This window comes from Schistocerca nitens, chromosome 2 (genome assembly GCF_023898315.1).
Source record: "Schistocerca nitens isolate TAMUIC-IGC-003100 chromosome 2, iqSchNite1.1, whole genome shotgun sequence".
Classification (NCBI taxonomy): Eukaryota; Metazoa; Arthropoda; class Insecta; order Orthoptera; family Acrididae; genus Schistocerca; species Schistocerca nitens.
In genome coordinates this window covers 468138609-468158849 of record NC_064615.1, presented here as the reverse complement: position 1 = coordinate 468158849, position 20241 = coordinate 468138609, and the positions used below count along the sequence as shown (strand labels likewise).

At 45.6% G+C, this 20241-nt stretch overlaps 1 protein-coding gene across 1 annotated transcript in view; it reads right to left on the bottom strand.

The window, feature by feature from the left end:
- The window catches only part of LOC126236380 (uncharacterized transporter slc-17.2-like), a 311147-nt gene that overhangs the window by 43751 nt on the left and 247155 nt on the right, over window positions 1-20241 (bottom strand). The window contains exons 5-6 of the mRNA XM_049945638.1: window positions 18096-18316; window positions 15702-15848 (exon numbers count right to left, since the gene is read on the bottom strand). Coding sequence (XP_049801595.1) covers window positions 15702-15848; window positions 18096-18316 — 368 coding nt within the window. The remainder of the gene's footprint in view (window positions 1-15701; window positions 15849-18095; window positions 18317-20241) is intronic.

The following is a 20241-nucleotide window of genomic DNA, read 5'->3' as shown; positions in this document are numbered from 1 at the left end:
TTAAGTAACACTGGAAGATCACACGTTCATGTTAGCGCGAGATACGCCATTACGAATGTGAAATGCTGGTTCATTAATAACCGGTGTAGCTGCCAGAATGTTTCAGGCAAGCATGCTGACGTGCATGCATTATGTTGTACTGGTGATGCATTATGTTGTACAAGTGCCGGATGTCAGTTAGTGGAATGGAATCCAGTGCCTGTTGCACTTGGTCAGTCACTACACGGGCGGTTAATGCTGTTCGCGGATGACGCTGGAGTTGTCGCCCGATGAAATCCTACATGTGCTCGATTGGAGACAGGTCTGGTGATCGAGCAGGCAATACGTCGACACTCTGTAGAGCATGTTGTGTTGCAACAGCGGTAAGTGGACAAACGTTATCCTGTTGGAGAACACCCCTTGGAACGCTGTTCATAAATGGCAGCCGGCCGGTGTGGCCGTGCGGTTCCAGGCGCTTCAGTCTGGAACTGCGCGACCGCTACGGTCGCAGGTTCGAATCCTGCCTCGGGCATGGATGTGTGTGATGTCCTTAGGTTAGTTAGGTTTAAGTAGTTCTAAATTCTGGGTGGCTGATGATCACAGATGTTAAGTCCCATAATGCTCAGAGCCATTTGAACCATAAATGGCAGCACAACAGGTCGAATCATTAGACTGACGTACAAATTTTCGGTCACGGTCCGTGGAACAACCACAAGTGTGCTCCTGCTGTCATACTAAATTGCACCCCAGACCATAACTCCAGGTGTAGGTCCAGTGTGTCTAACACGCAGACAGGGTGGGGTGCGGGTCCTCAGCTGGGCTCCTTCTAACCAACACACGGCCACCACTGGCACCCAGACACAACCAGATTTCATCAGAAATAACAAAAAAATCTCCACCCTGCATTCCAGTGAGCTATCGCTTGACACCAAAGAAGTCGCAAATGGCTGTGTTTTGGTGTCAGTGGGATACTGAAGAAAAGATGTCTCGCTCGGAGCTGTCCTTGAAGTAACCGATTTGTAACCGTTCGTTGTGTCACTATGGACCACCCGCTGCTTAAATTGCTGCTGAAGTTGCAGCATGATGCGCCAGAGCCGTACGCCGAACACGATTGTCTTCCCTCTCGGTAGTGTCACGTGGCGATCTGGAGCTCTGTCTTCTTGCGACCGTACATTCTCGTGACCACCTCTGCCTGAAATCGTGCACATTGGCTACATTCCTTCCAAGTCTTTCTGCAAAAACGCAGAAGGAACATCCAGCTTCTGGTAGCCCTATTACACGACCTCGTTCAAACTCAGTGAGGTGTTGATAATGGCTTCTTTGTCGCCGTAAAGGCATTTTGGATTAACATGAACTTACCACGCCCAACCTCAAATATAACTAACGACCAAGTGCGTTACAGCCTGCATTTGAAGCAAACCCGATTTACATCTTCATATTGGCGCTACTAGTGGCACTGTTATGCGACTGGCACGAAATTTGATTAGACATCATCTTTCTGATAGAAAAACGGACCTACAAACTTCCGCTTATGTCACTCAACTCCTTCTTACTCCTATTGCGATTTTTTTTCGTCAGTCTAGATCACTCCTCGCAATACGTTGGAGGCAGCAGTCTTCCAGTCAGAACAAGCCTAAGTAGTGATCTCTACGTTGTGTTTACAATTAATCTCCTTGACCCTAGAACACTAAAGGAGGGATAATGTTACACTGTTACTAAACCATCGTAAATTTTACTACTCCATATTTTATTTAAAGGAAGTTATAATTTATACTTTATGCTCTAGTCAGTTCCAATTATAAGGTCTCTAGTGGTGTGACACGTACATAATAAGTACAAAATGTCCTGTTTTACACCCTATACTGACAGTAACAGATTGGCGGGAACCGCGAATTGGTACCAACTGCAATCGTAATTTTTACGTCACTTCGATTGTGTCGTACAAATCTGCTAAAAATACAATAGATTATTTTTTTTTAAGAATGTTAGTGAAAGTCGTTTTTCACGTGATTCCTGTAGCGTAAATAGGCGTTTTTCAAGTAATCTATTGCCTGACCCATTTCATTGTCACGTTGAATTTCACGTAGTTCGAGGAAAGCCATGAGTTAGACAGGGTATGCCGTATTTGAGGATGAAATCAATGAAGATACAAGAAGTTGCCTCACCTGTGGCCTCATCGATGACATAATCTATAAGTCATCAGATTACCAAATCCCCTCCCCCTGTGACGTCATGCGGTGTTGCCAGATTTTCCCCACCGCCTCTCACATAAGTCAATTTGCCAGTGTGTAAAATTAGTAGGAATTTAAAAAAAATGGTGGTAAATTAAGAACTCAGTGGGAAATTCTAAAGAACCCAGTTGTGCTACAGGGCTTTCCCTCCACTCCTTTGACATTATTGTGGAAGTAGGACTGTTGCGTAAGCGTAATTTTGTGGGAAATTCAAAGTAGCGCATTGTCATATTGGTCGAAGTAGGTTACTTATGCTGAATATAGAATTCAAGATGAACGCTGGATTTTCTTCTGATGTTACTCTGAGAGGAAGGCTGTTGTCCTAAATATAAATTGGCAGGAAATCCAAAATGGTGCATTGTCGTGTTGATGTAAGTAGGTCACTTGTGCTAAATACAGAATTCAAGAATAGCCACTGGTTTTATCCATGACGTCACTGTCGAAGTAGGGCTATTGTCCTAAGTATACATCGACGGGAAACTCAAAATTCAAAATGGTACATTGTGATCCTGGTGAAGGTAGGTCACTTGCACTAAGAATAGAATCCAAGACGGCGATCAAAGATGGATGACCTGGAATGCTGGAACAGCTCTAAGATCAACAAACCTCCACTTCCCCCCCCCCCTCCATCCCCTCTCCCCCACACACATACAGTCTAATGTTACAATTTCCACTCCACATCAATTACCATAAGTTTAAAATAGTGAGAAAGTCCACCTAACGCAAGTTTAAAATGACGGGAAGCATGCTGGTTGTTAGAATAGAGCACTTGGCCTAACTTTAAAACTGAAAACCACACTGATGCATGTTACATCGTTGTCATTATCATGTTTAGTAGGAACAGGATAGGAACAACTGCGGCTTTATTAACAGAAACACCACACTGGGGACGATCTCTTCCATGTGCATCGCGAAGCTCAGCATCGGCCGCAACCACCGCTGTGAGGCTGTGTACCAGGCCGCGCTGGACGCCACCTCCGTCGCCAGAGACTGCGCCACACTGTCACATTCTATGGCTATCGTCAAACTGCCCTAGAGCCCAAACTCGACGGAGCTCACGATGCACCACTGCAGAGAGGCCGCTTTCATCTACGAGTCTAGAGCAGTCAGCGCCAAGTAATACGTTTAGGAATGCAGGCAGATGCTCGCCTATTGTCCGCTAAGACAGTGCGCCCCCGACACAGTCAGCTCTCTCTATAAGACGATACAGCTTTCAGATGTATTCCTAAAACTATACGGTTTTACACTTGAACATACTCCAATTTAAGAACATTGTGTTAGATGATGATGATGATGGTGATGATGATGTCTGGTTTGTGGGGCGCTCAACTGCGCCATTATCGGCGCCCGTACAGATTCCCAATCTTTACTCAGTCCAGTCTCGCCACTTGCACGAATGATGACGAAATGTTGAGGACAACACAAACACCAAATTCCCACGCGGATGAAATCCCTAACCCGGTCGGGAATCGAACCCGAGACCCTGTGATCCAGAGGCAGCACCGCTAGCCACTAGACCACGAGCTGCGGACCATTATGCTAGAGGAAGGCGATGTAATAGTCCTGACATTCCGTAGGTGGAGCAGCCTACACGGACGGCCCTCTGCAGACTGCTGCTCAATTTTCAACTGATAAGCATTTGGTATTAGCTAAATACGGTCCATTGATCGTGACCGGGCCAAATATCTCACGAAATAAGCGTCAAACGAAAAAACTACAAAGAACGAAACTTGTCTAGCTTGAACGGGGAAACCAGATGGCGCTATGGTTGCCCCGCTAGATGGCGCTGCCATAGGTCAAACGGATATCAACTGCGTTTTTTTTTAAATAGGAACCCCAATTTTTTATTACATATTCGTGTAGTACGTAAAGAAATACGAATGTTTTAGTTGGACCACTTTTTTCGCTTTGTGATAGATGGCGCTGTAATAGTCACAAAAATATGGCTCACAATTTTAGACGAACAGTTAGTAACAGATAGGTTTTTTAAATTAAAATACAGAACGTAGGTATGTTTGAACATTTTATTTCGGTTGTTCCAATGTGATACATGTATCTTTGTGAACTTATAATTTCTGAGAACGCATGCTGTTACAGCGTGATTACCTGTAAATCCCACATTAATGCAACAAATGCTCAAAATGATGTCCGTCAACCTCAATGCATTTGGCAATATGTGTAACGACATTCCTCTCAATAGCGAGTAGTTCGCCTTCAGTAATGTTCGCACATGCATTGACAATGCGCTGAAGCATGTTGTCAGGCGTTGTCGGTGGATCACGATGGCAAATATCCTTCAACTTTCCCCACAGAAAGAAATCCGGGGACGTCAGACCCGGTGAACGTGCCGGCCATGGTATCGTGCTTCGACGACCAATCCACCTGTCATTAAATATGCTATTCAATACCGCTTCAACCACACGCGAGCTATGTGCCGGACATCCATCGTGTAGGAAGTACATCGCCATTCTGTCATGCAGTGAAAAATCTTGTAGTAACATCGGTACAACATTACGTAGGAAATCAGCATACATTGCACCATTTAGATTGCCATCGATAAAATGAGGGCCAATTATCCTTCCTCCCATAATGCCACACCAAACATTAACCCGCCAAGATCGCTGATGTTCCACTTGTCGCAGCCATCGTGGATTTTCCGTTGCCCAATAGTGCATATTATGCCGGTTTACGTTACCGCTGTTGGTGAATGACGCTTCGTCACTAAATAGGATGCGTGCAAAAAATCTGTCATCGTCCCGTAATTTCTCTTGTGCCCAGTAACAGAACTGTTCACGACGTTCAAAGTCGTCGCCATGCAATTCCTGGTGCATAGAAATACGGTACGGGTGCAGTCGATGTTGATGTAGCATTCTCAACACCGACGTTTTTGAGATTCCCGATTCTCAGTTTGTCTGCTACTGATGTGCGGATTAGCCACGACAGCAGCTAAAACATCTACTTGGGCATCATCATTTGTTGCAGGTCGTGGTTGAAGTTTCACATGTGGCTGAACACTTCCTGTTTCCTTAAATAACGTTACTAGCCGGCGAACGGTCCGGACACTTGGATGATGTCGTACACGATACCGGGCAGCATACATAGCACACGCCCGTTGGGCATTTTGATCACAATAGCCATACATCAACACGATATCGACCTTCTCCGCAATTGGTAAACGGTCCATTTTAACACGGGTAATGTATCACGAAACAAATACCGTCCGCACTAGCGGAATGTTACGTGATACTACATACAGGGTGTTTAAAAAATGACCGGTATATTTGAAACGGCAATAAAAACTAAACGAGCAGCGATAGAAATACACCGTTTGTTGCAATATGCTTGGGACAACAGTACATTTTCAGGCAGACAAACTTTCGAAATTACAGTAGTTACAATTTTCAACAACAGATGGCGCTGCGGTCTGGGAAATTCTATAGTACGATATTTTCCACATATCCACCATGCGTAGCAATAATATGGCGTAGTCTCTGAATGAAATTACTCGAAACCTTTGACAACGTGTCTGGCGGAATGGCTTCACATGCAGATGAGATGTACTGCTTCAGCTGTTCAATTGTTTCTGGATTCTGGCGGTACACCTGGTCTTTCAAGTGTCCCCACAGAAAGAAGTCACAGGGGTTCATGTCTGGCGAATAGGGAGGCCAATCCACACCGCCTCCTGTATGTTTCGGATAGCCCAAAGCAATCACACGATCATCGAAATATTCATTCAGGAAATTAAAGACGTCGGCCGTGCGATGTGGCCGGGCACCATCTTGCATAAACCACGAGGTGTTCGCAGTGTCGTCTAAGGCAGTTTGTACCGCCACAAATTCACGAAGAATGTCCAGATAGCGTGATGCAGTAATCGTTTCGGATCTGAAAAATGGGCCAATGATTCCTTTGGAAGAAATGGCGGCCCAGACCAGTACTTTTTGAGGATGCAGGGACGATGGGACTGCAACATGGGGCTTTTCGGTTCCCCATATGCGCCAGTTCTGTTTATTGACGAAGCCGTCCAGGTAAAAATAAGCTTCGTCAGTAAACCAAATGCTGCCCACATGCATATCACCGTCATCAATCCTGTGCACTATATCGTTAGCGAATGTCTCTCGTGCAGCAATGGTAGCGGCGCTGAGGGGTTGCCGCGTTTGAATTTTGTATGGATAGAGGTGTAAACTCTGGCGCATGAGACGATACGTGGACGTTGGCGTCATTTGGACCGAAGCTGCAACACGGCGAACGGAAACCCGAGGCCGCTGTTGGATCACCTGCTGCACTAGCTGCGCGTTGCCCTCTGTGGTTGCCGTACGCGGTCGCCCTACCTTTCCAGCACGTTCATCCGTCACGTTCCCAGTCCGTTGAAATTTTTCAAACAGATCCTTTATTGTATCGCTTTTCGGTCCTTTGGTTACATTAAACCTCCGTTGAAAACTTCGTCTTGTTGCAACAACACTGTGTTCTAGGCGGTGGAATTCCAACACCAGAAAAATCCTCTGTTCTAAGGAATAAACCATGTTGTCTACAGCACACTTGCACGTTGTGAACAGCACACGCTTACAGCAGAAAGACGACGTACAGAATGGCGCACCCACAGACTGCGTTGTCTTCTATATCTTTCACATCACTTGCAGCGCCATCTGTTGTTGAAAATTGTAACTACTGTAATTTCGAAAGTTTGTCCGCCTGAAAATGTACTGTTGTCCCAAGCATATTGGAACAAACGGTGTATTTCTATCGCTGCTCGTTTAGTTTTTATTGCCGTTTCAAATATACCGGTCATTTTTGAAACACCCTGTACTTACGCGCTTGTGACTATTACAGCGCCATCTATCACAAAGCGAAAAAAGTGGTCCAACTAAAACATTCATATTTCTTTACGTACTACACGAATATGTAATAAAATGAGGGTTCCTATTTAAAAAAACGCAGTTGATATCCGTTTGACCTATGGCAGTGCCATCTGGTGGGCCAAACATAGCGCCATCTGGTTTCCCCCTTCAAGATAGACGAGTTTCGTTCTTTGTAGTTTTTTCGTTTGACGCTTATTTCGTGAGATATTTGGCCCGGTCAGTATCAGTGGACCACCCTGTATAGTTACTGCGTGGTTTCAGCATCTCGATGACTGTATGATGACTTACTATAGCGCATATCGCGATCTTTGTTGTAGTCTGGTTAACAATCTTTTAATATGAAGGCCGACTTTGATTCTCTGTATGTCTGAAAGAACAGACACCATTTTCATCCTGCAGAAACTGTGAATCAAGACTAAACGGAATTAAAGACATTAGCTGGCAGTGAGCAATGATTTATATCAATGGAGAAAGCTGAACATTTGTGCTGGACAGGCATTTGAACCACGACCTCCTGCTTACTAGGCACATGCACCGACCAGTGCGCCATCTAGACACATGGTCACCACAACTGCACAGACTACCCCAGCGCACCTTCCGTCAGACAAAAATTCTCTACTTATACCATACAATGATGTAGTGCCCCTGCTCACTGGCCTTATTACTAATGGCGTCTCGCCGATTCCCGTAACGGTTCAAGCTTGGTGTGCATCTGCAGTTTTGCGTCTTGATTCATTCTGGCCGCAGGATCAAAATGTTCTTTCGGAGATGTCAGAAATAACAGACACCACATATATAATCACACACAACCTCGAACTCATGAAACTCTGCGAGATGCTGCGAGTAATGAACTTAATGAGCAGGGGCACTATGTCAGTAGTACGTGATATAACTTAAGAACTTTGGTATGACGGAAGGTGTGCTAGGGTAGCCTGTGTGGTCGTGGTAACCACTGTGTCCGGATGGTCTAGCGGTCAGTGCATATGGCTCAAATGGTTCAAATGGCTCTGAGCACTATGGGACTTAACTTCTGATGTCATCAGTCCCCTAGAACTTTAGAACTACTTAAACCTAACTAACCTAAGGACATCACACACATCCATGCCCGAGGCAGGATTCGAACCTGCGACCGTAGTGGTCGCGCGGTTCCAGACTGTAGCGCCTAGAACCGTTCGGCCACCCTGGCCGGCTCAGTAGATATGCCCAGTGAGCAGGAGACCTGAGTTCAGATCCAGATCTGGCAGAAATTTTCCATTTGTCCAATTGATATAAATCAATGCCCACTTGCGACTAATGTCTTTAATTCCTCTTTGTCTTTATTCCAATTCGATGAAAGTATGCATCACAAATGGTAGGTGTCTGTATTAATATCCCACTACCACCTTTTTATTGTATGTGGACAGTATAGGTAGCGCAATTGAAGATATGCTTGATAACGTATTGGTGTACCTTTTACATCGAATACAGCGATGACTGTGCGTGACATAACCCATTGGCAAGTTTACAAAGACGTAAGGCATGAAATTCACTTAAATTGCACGCACAGAGCAGTATGCAAGCAGAGTCGATGGCAACCTCGAAGAGTTGTGGAATGCTCGTCAGATTGTTGTCAGAGTATTGCAAGCAAAGTGGAATCGTCTGTACTGAAATCGGATGACACGACTTTACACATAAATATACTTTAATTTTACAGCTGCATGGTTTTCGGCATCTTAGCATCTGGAATGCGACGCTATTATCATTCTAATGTAAGAAACCTATTTGCAGCTTCTGACATACTCGTACATTGGCCTAGCAAAGTTCTCTTCTACAGAGTTCAACACATCATGGTCGCAAGCAGCCCCACTTCCACAGTGATATCAGGGTAAAATCCAATGGTCATCTTGTATTCTATATTTATCACATGAGACCTACTTCCACCAACATGACACTGCACCACGTTGGATATTCCGCCGATTTATACTTAGCCAATAGCCCGTCTTCTACAGTGACATAATAAAAGTGGGAGGGGGGGGGACTGGAACACTGTAGCACAATTGGGCTATTTTGAATATCCTGCCAAATTTTGAATTTACCACCAATTTTTTAATTCCCGCCATTTTATACGTAGGGCGATTTGCCGATGTCACAGAAGGTGGGAGCAATCTGACAACAGCGAATGAAATCCTAGGGGTAGGGGATGGGAGAATCCGATGACTCATCAGTTTAAGTCATTGATAACGTGATAGATGACCTATTTTGGGCCAGTACACACACACTGTACCTATCGATACAATGGGACGAAAGACTGGAGTTGCAATATAATATGTCCCATCCAAAACGAAAATTTGTGTCACTGGGTACTGAATTGGTATTTCCTGTTTGTCGTGAGCAGTCGATTTATTTACTTTAATCAGACCTGTTTCACTAAACATCAGCAACATCAGTGGGTTTTTATATTTGTGACAATATGAAAAAATGCGGAAGTTGTATGTTGATAATACAATAATTTACCAAATTTTTTCGATACTGCCCAAATAGTGAAGATTTAATGCTTTTTCTTATGGCAAACATTGTCTCTCCTGAGACCCGAATTTCTCCTAGGGGAATGCAGCCGGGTGACGTCGATGGTAACCGCCGAAACTTCGACAGGAGCACACTTGGCCATTTTCAAGGCATAACTGCAGCAAGTAACCGCTGTGCAAGAGTATTTACAACATCAGTTTTCATAGAAACTCCGGAAAGATAACTCTTACTCTCTCTAAACACTAGCGCCATCACAAACAAAGGATGACCGACGTCTTGGGATTGGCTTGACAGTGCTTCATGGTCGCAGTCTGACTGGGAATTTCATACTATCACTTCTCGGCATTTGGTGAAGTCTGAACGTTTCCGTGGCTCAGAGTCTAATGCTATATCTCGATGTTCTGTGACAAATCTGTCGGGGAAAGCTTCTGACGACGCAGCTTTAAGGTTTAAATTTTGCACCGACTCCCAAATGTTTGCCAATGGTTGATTTCATTAGTCTTGCTAAATAGGTTGGTTATAAACTACCTCTTGATGCTGCAAAGGACGCTAGGAGGCAGGCATATATGTGTTGGCGAGGGGCACGGGGGAAGGGGAATGCTACCGTTGTTTTGAACGAGCAAGATTATGTTCGAAAGGTGCAGTGTTTACTCTGATTCAGGGTATTGCGGGATCAATGCTGACCCCACAAAAAGTATTGAGAGAAAGACTAAAAGCTCATGAAGAAAAGTTCCTTACCGGAGGAGACTATCAAGAGTCTCAGTTCTTATTGTACTTTTCTCCCAAGATTGTATGGCATACCTATGTCCATGTCCTCCGTCAGATTGTAACATTGGTGCTCCGACATATCGAGCAGCAAAATATGTTGCAAATCTGTTGAGTCCTGTAGTAGGTGGTGCTCACACCGACATTAAGAACTGCGTTTGAATGACTCAGATATTCTAGTAAGTTCTTATATAGTCTCTCTCTTCTCTCGAGTTGCTCTGTCTGATTCGTTACGATTGATTGAGGTTTGATTTGGTGCTGAATTAACGAACTTACTTCGATGTGTGTTGACTGCCACTTACTTTTTGTTCAATGACCAGTACAACTAGCAGGAAAATGGAGTTGCGATAGTCAGCCCGTTGTCACCTGTTATTGCCTGTTTGATTAAAAGACTTCGAGGAGCGTGCCTTTGAAACTTGCGTAGAAAACCTGAATTCAGTTCACCCGAATGTATGTTTGGCGATGGAGGTGGAAAAGGATGGCTGTCTTTTCTTCCTTGATGTGTTGGCCAGGAGGATGGTTGATGATACATTGGGACATGTTGATTATAGAAAGCCTACTCACACTGACTTGTATCTGCAGGCTGATAGTTGTCACCATCCGGAGGGATACTTCGTATCTTGGTGCACAGGGCCGTATCATCTCGGACCCTGAGAATTTGTCAGCTGAATTAGCCCACCTCGAAGTCACCTTTCGTCAGGGATGTTATAGTGAAAGATAGAGCAGATGTGCGTTGCGCTATCGACCAAATGTGCACCGGGTGAGTGATGATAATACCGAGGTGGCACCAAAGTCGACGGCCCTTTTGCCTTATGCAGAGAGCATTTCGATCAGGGTTGGTCGAAAATACAAGATGGAGTATAACAGTCAAGAAACCCGCCCCTGCAGAAAATTGTCTTGGCACCGGTCATCCTATGGATTATAACAACACGGAAATTCTGTCATGCACTTCCGCCCATTGGGATACTGTTAAGGAAACTGTTGACATTAAATTAGAAAGCAACCTTATAAAGAGCGACGGTGGTTTTTGTTCAAATTCTGCGTGGGATCCTGCTCTCTCCCTTAATAAAAAACAGACGAACAGAGATAATGCTACCTCTCACGTTGATTATTAATTTCGCTATCGATAACTTCTGACATCGGTCGTCTTTGGTTTGGCTAGTCTTTACGGTGTGTGTGAATGTTATCTTTCCGGAATTTCTGTAAAAATTGAAGTTTTAAATTCCCATGCATAGCGCGTACTTGCTGCAGTTATCCCTTGAAAATGGCAGGGTATGTTTGTGTCGAAATATCGGCGGTTGTCGACGACGTCTCCGGTTGCAGTCTCGTAAGTTATTTAAACGTTATCTCTCTTATCCCACAACGGTTTGGGGTTGCAGTCGGATGATTTCGTCATTTGTCCACCATATTTATCTGACAACGAGTTATGTATCTATAGGTGAGCACTAGGGAAACTCGTCCGACTATAGCTGCCTCGTGGTCAGTAATAATATCGTGACAAAATGTCGATGTCATCCGGATACAATCCCGAAACCTACAATACTCATTACACTGCGAAAACTTAGAGAATTACATTATCTCTCCCGTTCTTTTACCAGCTCATAAGTATTGTAATCAAATCTTCTGAGGCTTTCAGCAGCATTAAATGGTTTCACGTGCACAAGTTCTTCCCGGTTACTGTCAGGTTGTAACTAACGACTGCCGTCTGCTGCGTTCGTCTTACAAGCTCACGCTACCGGCTGTGACGTCACTGGTCCTTAGTTCCGGGCCATAAAGGCGTTGTTTTCACATCGTGCTCATTGCGGTAGCTCCATTAACACATCTGACTGGGCCCTATGCTGTATGCGGCTTTAGTCCACCGTAGTTATTGAGGATAGCAGCAACACTAATTTTGGTGTATGTTTGAATCTGTGTATTTGAAACGCTGTGTCAGAAGGCACTTTTCTATCTGGTGTAAAGATACTATCAAATTTACGCTCTGAGACAAAAAAAAAAGTCGCATTACGAAGGGGTAGATGTGATGAACATGTCCACACAAACAAATGATCACAATTCCAGAAAAACTGGATGCTGTATTCAAGAGAAACAGGTTCACAAATTAAGCAAGTCAGTAAGACGTTGCGTATGAAGCACGGGAAACACCGTTTGAATGCCTCTGTCGGTGCTGTAATTAGTCGGATACTGCCTCCCCGTCCACACGGGACCGGTACGTAAGGGACTGAAGTTCGCCTCCAGATTCCTCACTCAATCCAGGCTCTGAAAACTTTGCAAGCAGGCTTTCGCGAAATACATTGAGGTGACAAAAGGTCATGGTATAGCGATATGCATGTTTATATGTGGTGGTAGTGTAGCGCACACAAGGCTAAAAGGGCAGTGCATTGACTGAGCAGTCTTTTACATTCATGTGGTTCATGTGAAAAGATTCCCGACGTGATTATGGCCGCATGCCAGGAATTAACAGACTATGAACGCAGAATGGTAGTTGCAGCTAGACGCATGGAACACCCCATTTCGGAAATCGTTGAGGAATTCAGTTTTCCGAGATCCACGGTGTGATGAGTACGCCTAGAATACCAAACATCAGGCATTACCTCGCACCACGGACAACACAGTGGCCGACGGCCTTCGCTTAACGACCGAGAGGTGTGGCATTTGCGTAGAATTTTCAGTGCTAGTAGACAAGCAGCACTCCGTGAAATAACCTTAGAAATATATGTGGAACGCACCACGAACGTATCCGTTTGGACAGTAAGGCGAAATTCGGATTTAAGTGGTTATGGCAGCAGAGGACTGACGCGAAATGCTTTGCTAACAGCTCATCGCCTGCAGCGCCTCTCCTGTGTTCGTGACCATATCGGTTGGACCCTAGGCTACTGGAAAACTGTGGCCTGGTCATATGAGTCCTGTTTTCAGTCGGTAAGAGCTGATGGTAGGGTTCTAATGTGGCGCACACCCCAAAAGCCATCGGCCCAGGTTGTCAACAAGGCACTGTGCAAGCTGGTGGCGGCTCCATAATGGCGTTGGCTGTGTTTACATGGAATGGACTGGGTCCTCTGGTACAAATGAACCAATCATTGACTGAAATGGTAACGTACGGCTACTTGGAGACTATTTGAAGCCACACATGGACTTCATCTTCCCAAACAACGACGGAATCTTTCTGGATTACAATGCGCCATGTCACCGGGCCACAACTGCTCGTGATTGGTTTGGAGAACATTCTGGACAATTCGAGCGAATGATTTGGCTGCCCGGGTCACACGACATGGATACCACCGAACATTTATGGAACATAATCGACAGCTCAGTTCATGCTCTACATCTTTCACCGACAACACTTTCGCGGTTATAGACGGCTATAGAGGCAGCCTGGCTGAATATTTCTGCACGGGACTTCTAACGACTTGGTGTGTCCACACCACGAAGAGTTGCTACACTACGCCGGGTTCGATGCGATAGTAAGAGGTTTCCCATGACTTTTATCACCTCATTCTCGTTGACGTCATTCTTCGGACGCCTGCCAGTTCAGGTTTTTCGTCATTTCCGTCACGCTCTCCTGTCAGTTAAACAAACCAGTGGGCACTGGTGGCGTCCTTCTTTGTATGCACTCAATATGCCCTGTTAATCCTATCTGGTATACGTCCCGCAGACTTGAGGATTATTTTTTTGTTTATATTCATTTAAAGTAGGACAATATATTCGTAGACTAACATATAGCTAATTAACAGTGGTTTATAAATTTTGTGCTTACAACAAGCGTTCGAAATGCTGATAGCATGCTGCGTGATACACTACTGGCCATTAAAGTTGCTACACCACGAAGATGACGTGCTACAGACGCGAAATTTAACCGACAGGAAGAAGATGCTGTGATATGCAAATGATTAGCTTTTCAGAGCATTCACACAAGGTTGGCGCCGGTGGCGACACCTACAACGTGCTGACATGCGGAAAGTTTCCAACCGATTTCTCATACACAAACAGCAGTTGACCGGCGTTGCCTGGTGAAACGTTGTTGTGATGCCTCGTGTAAGGAGGAGAAATGCGTACCATCACGTTTCCGAATTTGATAAAGGTCGGATTGTAGCCTATCGCGATTGCGGTTTATCGCACCGCGACATTGGTGCTCGCGTTAGTCGAGATCAAAGGACTGTTAGCAGAATATGGGATCGGTGGGTTCAGGAAGGGTAATACGGAACGCCGTGCTGGATCCCAACGGCCTCGTATCACTAGCAGTCGAGATGATAGGCATCTTATCCACATGGCTGTAATGGATCGTGCAGCCACGTCTCGATCCCTGAGTCAACAGATGGGGACGTTTGCAAGACAACAATCATCTGCACGAACAGTTCGACGACGTTTGCAGCAGCATGGACTATCAGCTCGGAGACAATGGCTGCCGTTACCCTTGACGCTGCATCACAGACAGGAGCGCCTGCGATGCTGTACTCAACGACGAACCTAGGTGAACGAATGGCAAAACGCCATTATTTCGGATGAATCCAGGTTCTGTTTACAGCATCGTTATGGTCGCATCCCTGTTTGGCGACATCGTGGTGAACGCACATTGGAAGCGTGTATTCGTCATCGCCATAGTGGCGTATCACCCGGCGTGATGGTATGGGGTGCCATTGGTTACACGTCTCGGGCACCTCTTGTTCGCACTGTCGGCACTTTGAACAGTGGACGTTACATTTCAGATGTGTTACGACCCGTTGCTCTACCCATCATTCGATCCCTGCGAAACCCTACGTTTCAGCAGGATAATGCACGACCGCATGTTGCAGGTCCTGTACGGGCCTTTTTGGATACAAAAAATTTTCTACTGTTGCCCTGGCCAGCACATTCTCCAGGTCGCTCACCAATTGAAAACGTCTGATCAATGGTGGTCGAGCAACTGGCTCGTCACAATACGCCAGTCACTACTCTTGATGAATTGTGGTATCGTGTTGAAGCTGCATGGGCAGCTGTACCTTTACACGCCATCCAAGCTCTGACTCAATGGCCAGGAGTATCAAGGCCGTTATTACGGCCAGAGGTGGTTGTTCTGGGTACAGATTTCTCAGGATCTATGCACCCAAATTGCGTGAAAATGTAATCACATGTCAGTTCAAGTATAATATATTTGTTCAATGAATACTCGTTTATCATCTGCATTTCGTCTTGGTGTAGCAATTTTAATGGCCAGTAGTGTATATGAAAAACTATGTGGGAAAAAACACTTTTAGTAATGCAGCACTTAATTTGGAAGAAATATCATTGTTTACGGCCGTATTCTCACACTGGAACGGTTAATGGATGGGGACAAACCACAGTATGTGCCAGAACTAAGAGCAGGCCAGTGGAGAGCGGTGCGGCGCCTTACCATGCCCATGTCCCAGCCGTGGATGTACTTGAAGTAGGTGGGCGCCTGCGTCATGAGGGTGAAGATGCCCATGTTGCTGGCCCAGTGCACCACCACCGTCAGCCACAGCGGCCACGACGTCGCGATGCTGGCCCACGGCGTCCGCGGCTGCAACACGCCCGTTCTGTCAGTAGACTGACCGCTAACATTATGCAGGCTGCGTCTAAACAATACGGCGAAAGATACGATATCGGAAGGAAGCGACTGTTAAGGGAACGTGCGTTTGCTTGCACATGTGTCGAGTGAACATTCCACTACTAACCGCTGAAGGGAAAACTGATAGATGTAAATAATACGCTGATTGCCTCTACGAGCAGGATGATGTGTATGCTTACGTGATAGCAGAAGGAATGGGCTTCAATCCGAGAGACACAGGGGACTCAGTATCTCAGTTTGGAAGAGCTTTGGAAGACTTGCGGACAAACAGGTCAGATTAGAGAATAGATTAGCACCCACAGGGAACTTCTAAAATCTTTCGAAGAAGTGGCAACGAAATTGTCATACGTCTATGTATAGAATCTAATAGGCAGGAGACATGCCATCGGACTTCAGGAAAAATATCGAAGGAACAATCTCCAAAATGGCATGGATGAATAAATGTTTGACATCTCAAACACTGAACAGAGTAATATACATCAGAATGAAAAGAAATTGAGGATCTGTTAAATAACGGTCAGTTTGACGTTAGGAAAGCTAATAGTATTCAAATCGTAATTGAAGTTACACTAGTTACTGGCAGCAATACTTAAGGAAATTTATGATATTTTGACAAACTTTCAACTACCTAACCCTAGAAACATATTTGAAATTCTTATAAAAAACAGGTGTAATCTATAAGTCAAAAAGGATAATATCCAAGATGTGCGAGAACGAAGAGGGGAAAATGACAGCCTTCCGGATATTCGTGCGCATTAAAGTGCTCGCTTCTGAGAGGGGCTGATTAACGATGAGGGCAGGTGTCCCGGCCAGCTTGTATGTGGTTTTTAGCCGGTTTTCCACATCACACTATCTGGATACCGGCTAGTACCCAAGTCCCGCCTCAAATACTCGCTACTTAAAATTTCAGAACACTCTCTCACACTTTCAGATAGAACTGACTCTAGACGCAGACATGGGGGTACACTAATTACGTCTTGGGCGATGAATAGGAGACTGATGACCGTAATGTTCAGTCTCCTTAAACACATAACCAGTAGCAGCAGGGCGTGTGTGTTGTCCTTAGGGTAAGTTAGTTTAAGTTAGATTAAGTAGTGTGTAAGCCTAGGGACCGATGACCTCAGCAGTTTGGTCCCATAGGAACATACCACAAATTTCCAAATTTGCGGACGATAAACCGTTCAGACAAGAAGCTCTTGAAATGTGGTGTTACAGAACAACGCTTAAGATTAGATGGGTAAAGCAAACAAACAATAAATACATACTGAATCGAAGGGAGAAAAAAATTATGGCACAATTTGGGTAAAAGAAGGGATCGATTGGTAGGACGCATCCTGACTCAGCAAAAAATCGTCAATTTGGTTACGGAGGGAAAGGCGGGGGATAAAAATTGTGAAGGCATATCAGGACTTGACTACAGTAGTTCATATAGGTGTACTGCCGTAACATGAAGGGTGTGAGTCACGTGGCATGCCCACTGTCTGTAGCTGATAGCAGAAGGTCATTTGAAGTACTCCAATGAGCGGCGACGGCTGTGTTTGAGCCAGTTGCTGTGTGTATTTTCTGAAAGTGCGGGAGGCCAGTTAAAGCACCCTAACAAGATGGCTGGGAAACACGAACAATGTGTGTGAAGTGGCACGTGGTCAGAGGATACAACAATGTCTCCTTCTGGCACCGCATCTCATCATCCGTCATGAGGATGCACGATGCCAAACGGCGAATCCTGCGCGGGAGCTTCCATGTACGTGGGGCTGGGAGATACTGGAACATACGCCGTATTCACCCGGTATGAGTCAGTGCGATTGCGACCTGTTTGCTAAAATGAAGGAACCTTTTCGTGGCAAACGCTACCACGCAAGAGAAGACACCGTACGTGCCATAGGGCGGTCCTTGCGATGCATCGACAGAGTGTACGGCGCCCTCCATGTCTATGGGAGAAGATGATCGAGGTAGGGGGCTATTGTATGTAGGACACGTAATATGGTGAATATCTGTCAATGAAGTCTGCTATGAATTATAACCGTGTTGCCATTACTTTCCATCCAACCCATATAGGTTGCAGGAATGCAGACAGTAGCATAGGAGAGACTGGTGTGTACTAAAGACCAGAACAACAACAGGTGCAAGGAGATGTGAGATAAATAAGTGAATACAGTTTAGGTGAGGAGTGGTAGAAACACGCTAGCAGAAGCCGCTGACCCTCTTGGTGGAGACGGCGGCGCCCAGCGCGTCGGCGATGTGGCGGCGCTCGCGGTCCGAGATGCGGGGGTGCTTGGCGGGCGTGTCGTAGACGAGCAGCCACCAGGCGGCGAACCACAGCACGCCGAGCGCTCCCGTCACGTGGAACAGCGACGGCCAGCCCCACGCCGACACCAGCACGCCGCCCAGGCAGAACGTCAGCGCCACGCCCATGCTGCCCCCTGCAGCACGCACACCTCGCTTGCACCAGTCTCAGATTTGCGCGGAAATGCCATATCGTTTAAATATTCTACTGCTCCAAGGACTATAATTTAGCTCCATACGTTAGGATCTAATTTTCAGGCGTTTGAAGCATAAAGTTGCAATACGTTGCTGCCCACTAAAACCGCAACATCACGGAGACGGTATACAAGAAACGGCAAAATGAACTGAACTTTACTATATGCTTCGATAAGAAAAAGATCAGGGTTTCAAGAAAACGGTACAAACTAGATGGGAGCAATGCCACCTACATTCTGTATACAAGGAAAGATTTCGCAACGGTTCCCTTATTCAGAAATCGTAATTGAGTATTTCCAGAATGAAATTTTCACTCTGGAGTGAAACCACATCTACATCTACATCTACATTTATACTCGGCATGCCACCCAACGGTGTGTGGCGGAGGGCACTTTACGTGCCACTGTCATTACCCACCTTTCCTGTTCCAGTCGCGTATGGTTCGCGGGAAGAACGACTGCCGGAAAGCCTCCGTGCGCGCTCGAACCTCTCTAATTTTACGTTCGTGATCTACTCGGGAGGTATAAGTACGGGGAAGCAAAATATTCGATACCTCATCCAGAAACGCACCCTCTCGAATCCTGGACAGCAAGCTACACCGCGATGCAGAGCGCCTCTCTTGCAGTCTGTCACTTGAGTTTGCTAAACATCTCCGTAACGCTATCACGCTTACCAAATAATCCTGTGACGAAACGCGCCGCTCTTCTTTGGATCTTCTCTATCTCCTCTGTCAACCCGACCTGGTACGGATCCCACACTGATGAGCAATACTCAAGTATAGGTCGAACGAGTGTTTTGTAAGCCAACTCTTTTGGTGATTGACTACATTTTCTAAGAACTCTCCCAATGAATCTCAACCTCGCACCCGCCATAATGGTTCAAATGGCTCAGAGCACTATGGGACTTAACATCTGAGGTCATCAGTCCCCTAGAACTTAGAACTACTTGAACCTAACTAACCTAAGAATATCACACACATCCATGCCTGAGGCAGGATTGGAACCTGCGACCGTAGCGGTCGCGCGGTTCCAGACTGAAGCGCCTAGAACCGCTCGGCCACATTGGCTGGCCGACCCGCGTTACCAACAATTAATTTTATATGATCATTCCACTTGAAATCGTTCCGCACGCATACTCCCAGATATTTTACAGAAGTAACTGCTACCAGTGTTTGTTCCGCTATCACATAATCATACAATAAAGGATCCTTCTTTCTGTGTATTCGCAATACATTACATTTGTCTATGATACGAAACTTCCTGGCAGATTAAAACTGTGTGCCGGACCGAGACACGAACTTGGGACTTCTGCCTCTCGTGGGCAAGTGTTTTGCAAACATCCCCAGGCTGTGGCTAAGCTATGGCTCCTTTCTCCCAGGAGTGCTAGTCTTGCAAGTTTCGCAGGAGAATTTCTGCGAAGACGAGAAGCTAGGAGATAAGGTACTGCCGGAAGTATATCTGTCACCAGAGGGCGTGAGCTGTGCTCGGGTAGCTCAGTGGTAGAGCATTTTCCCGCAAAAGTAAAACTCCCGAGTTAGTGTCTCGGTCCAGCACGAAGTTTTAATGTGCTAGGGAGTTTCGAATTTGAATGTTGTTTGTTCGCAAGTATTTTATGCCTCGTGTAAGAAGGAGATACGTCTCGCTACTACACTATCTGATCAAAAATATCCGGATACCTATTAGTGGACGTTAACATAATGTATGCCCACCATTCGCCGTTATGACGGTTTGACCACTGCTGCGGACACATGCCATGAAATGCGAGAACGTCTGTCAGGGAACAACAACTCAAGCGCCGAAACCACATAAGGTAATGACGAATCTGGAGCGAAGTCGAAATTCTAATTAATTCCAAACGCTTTTCATTC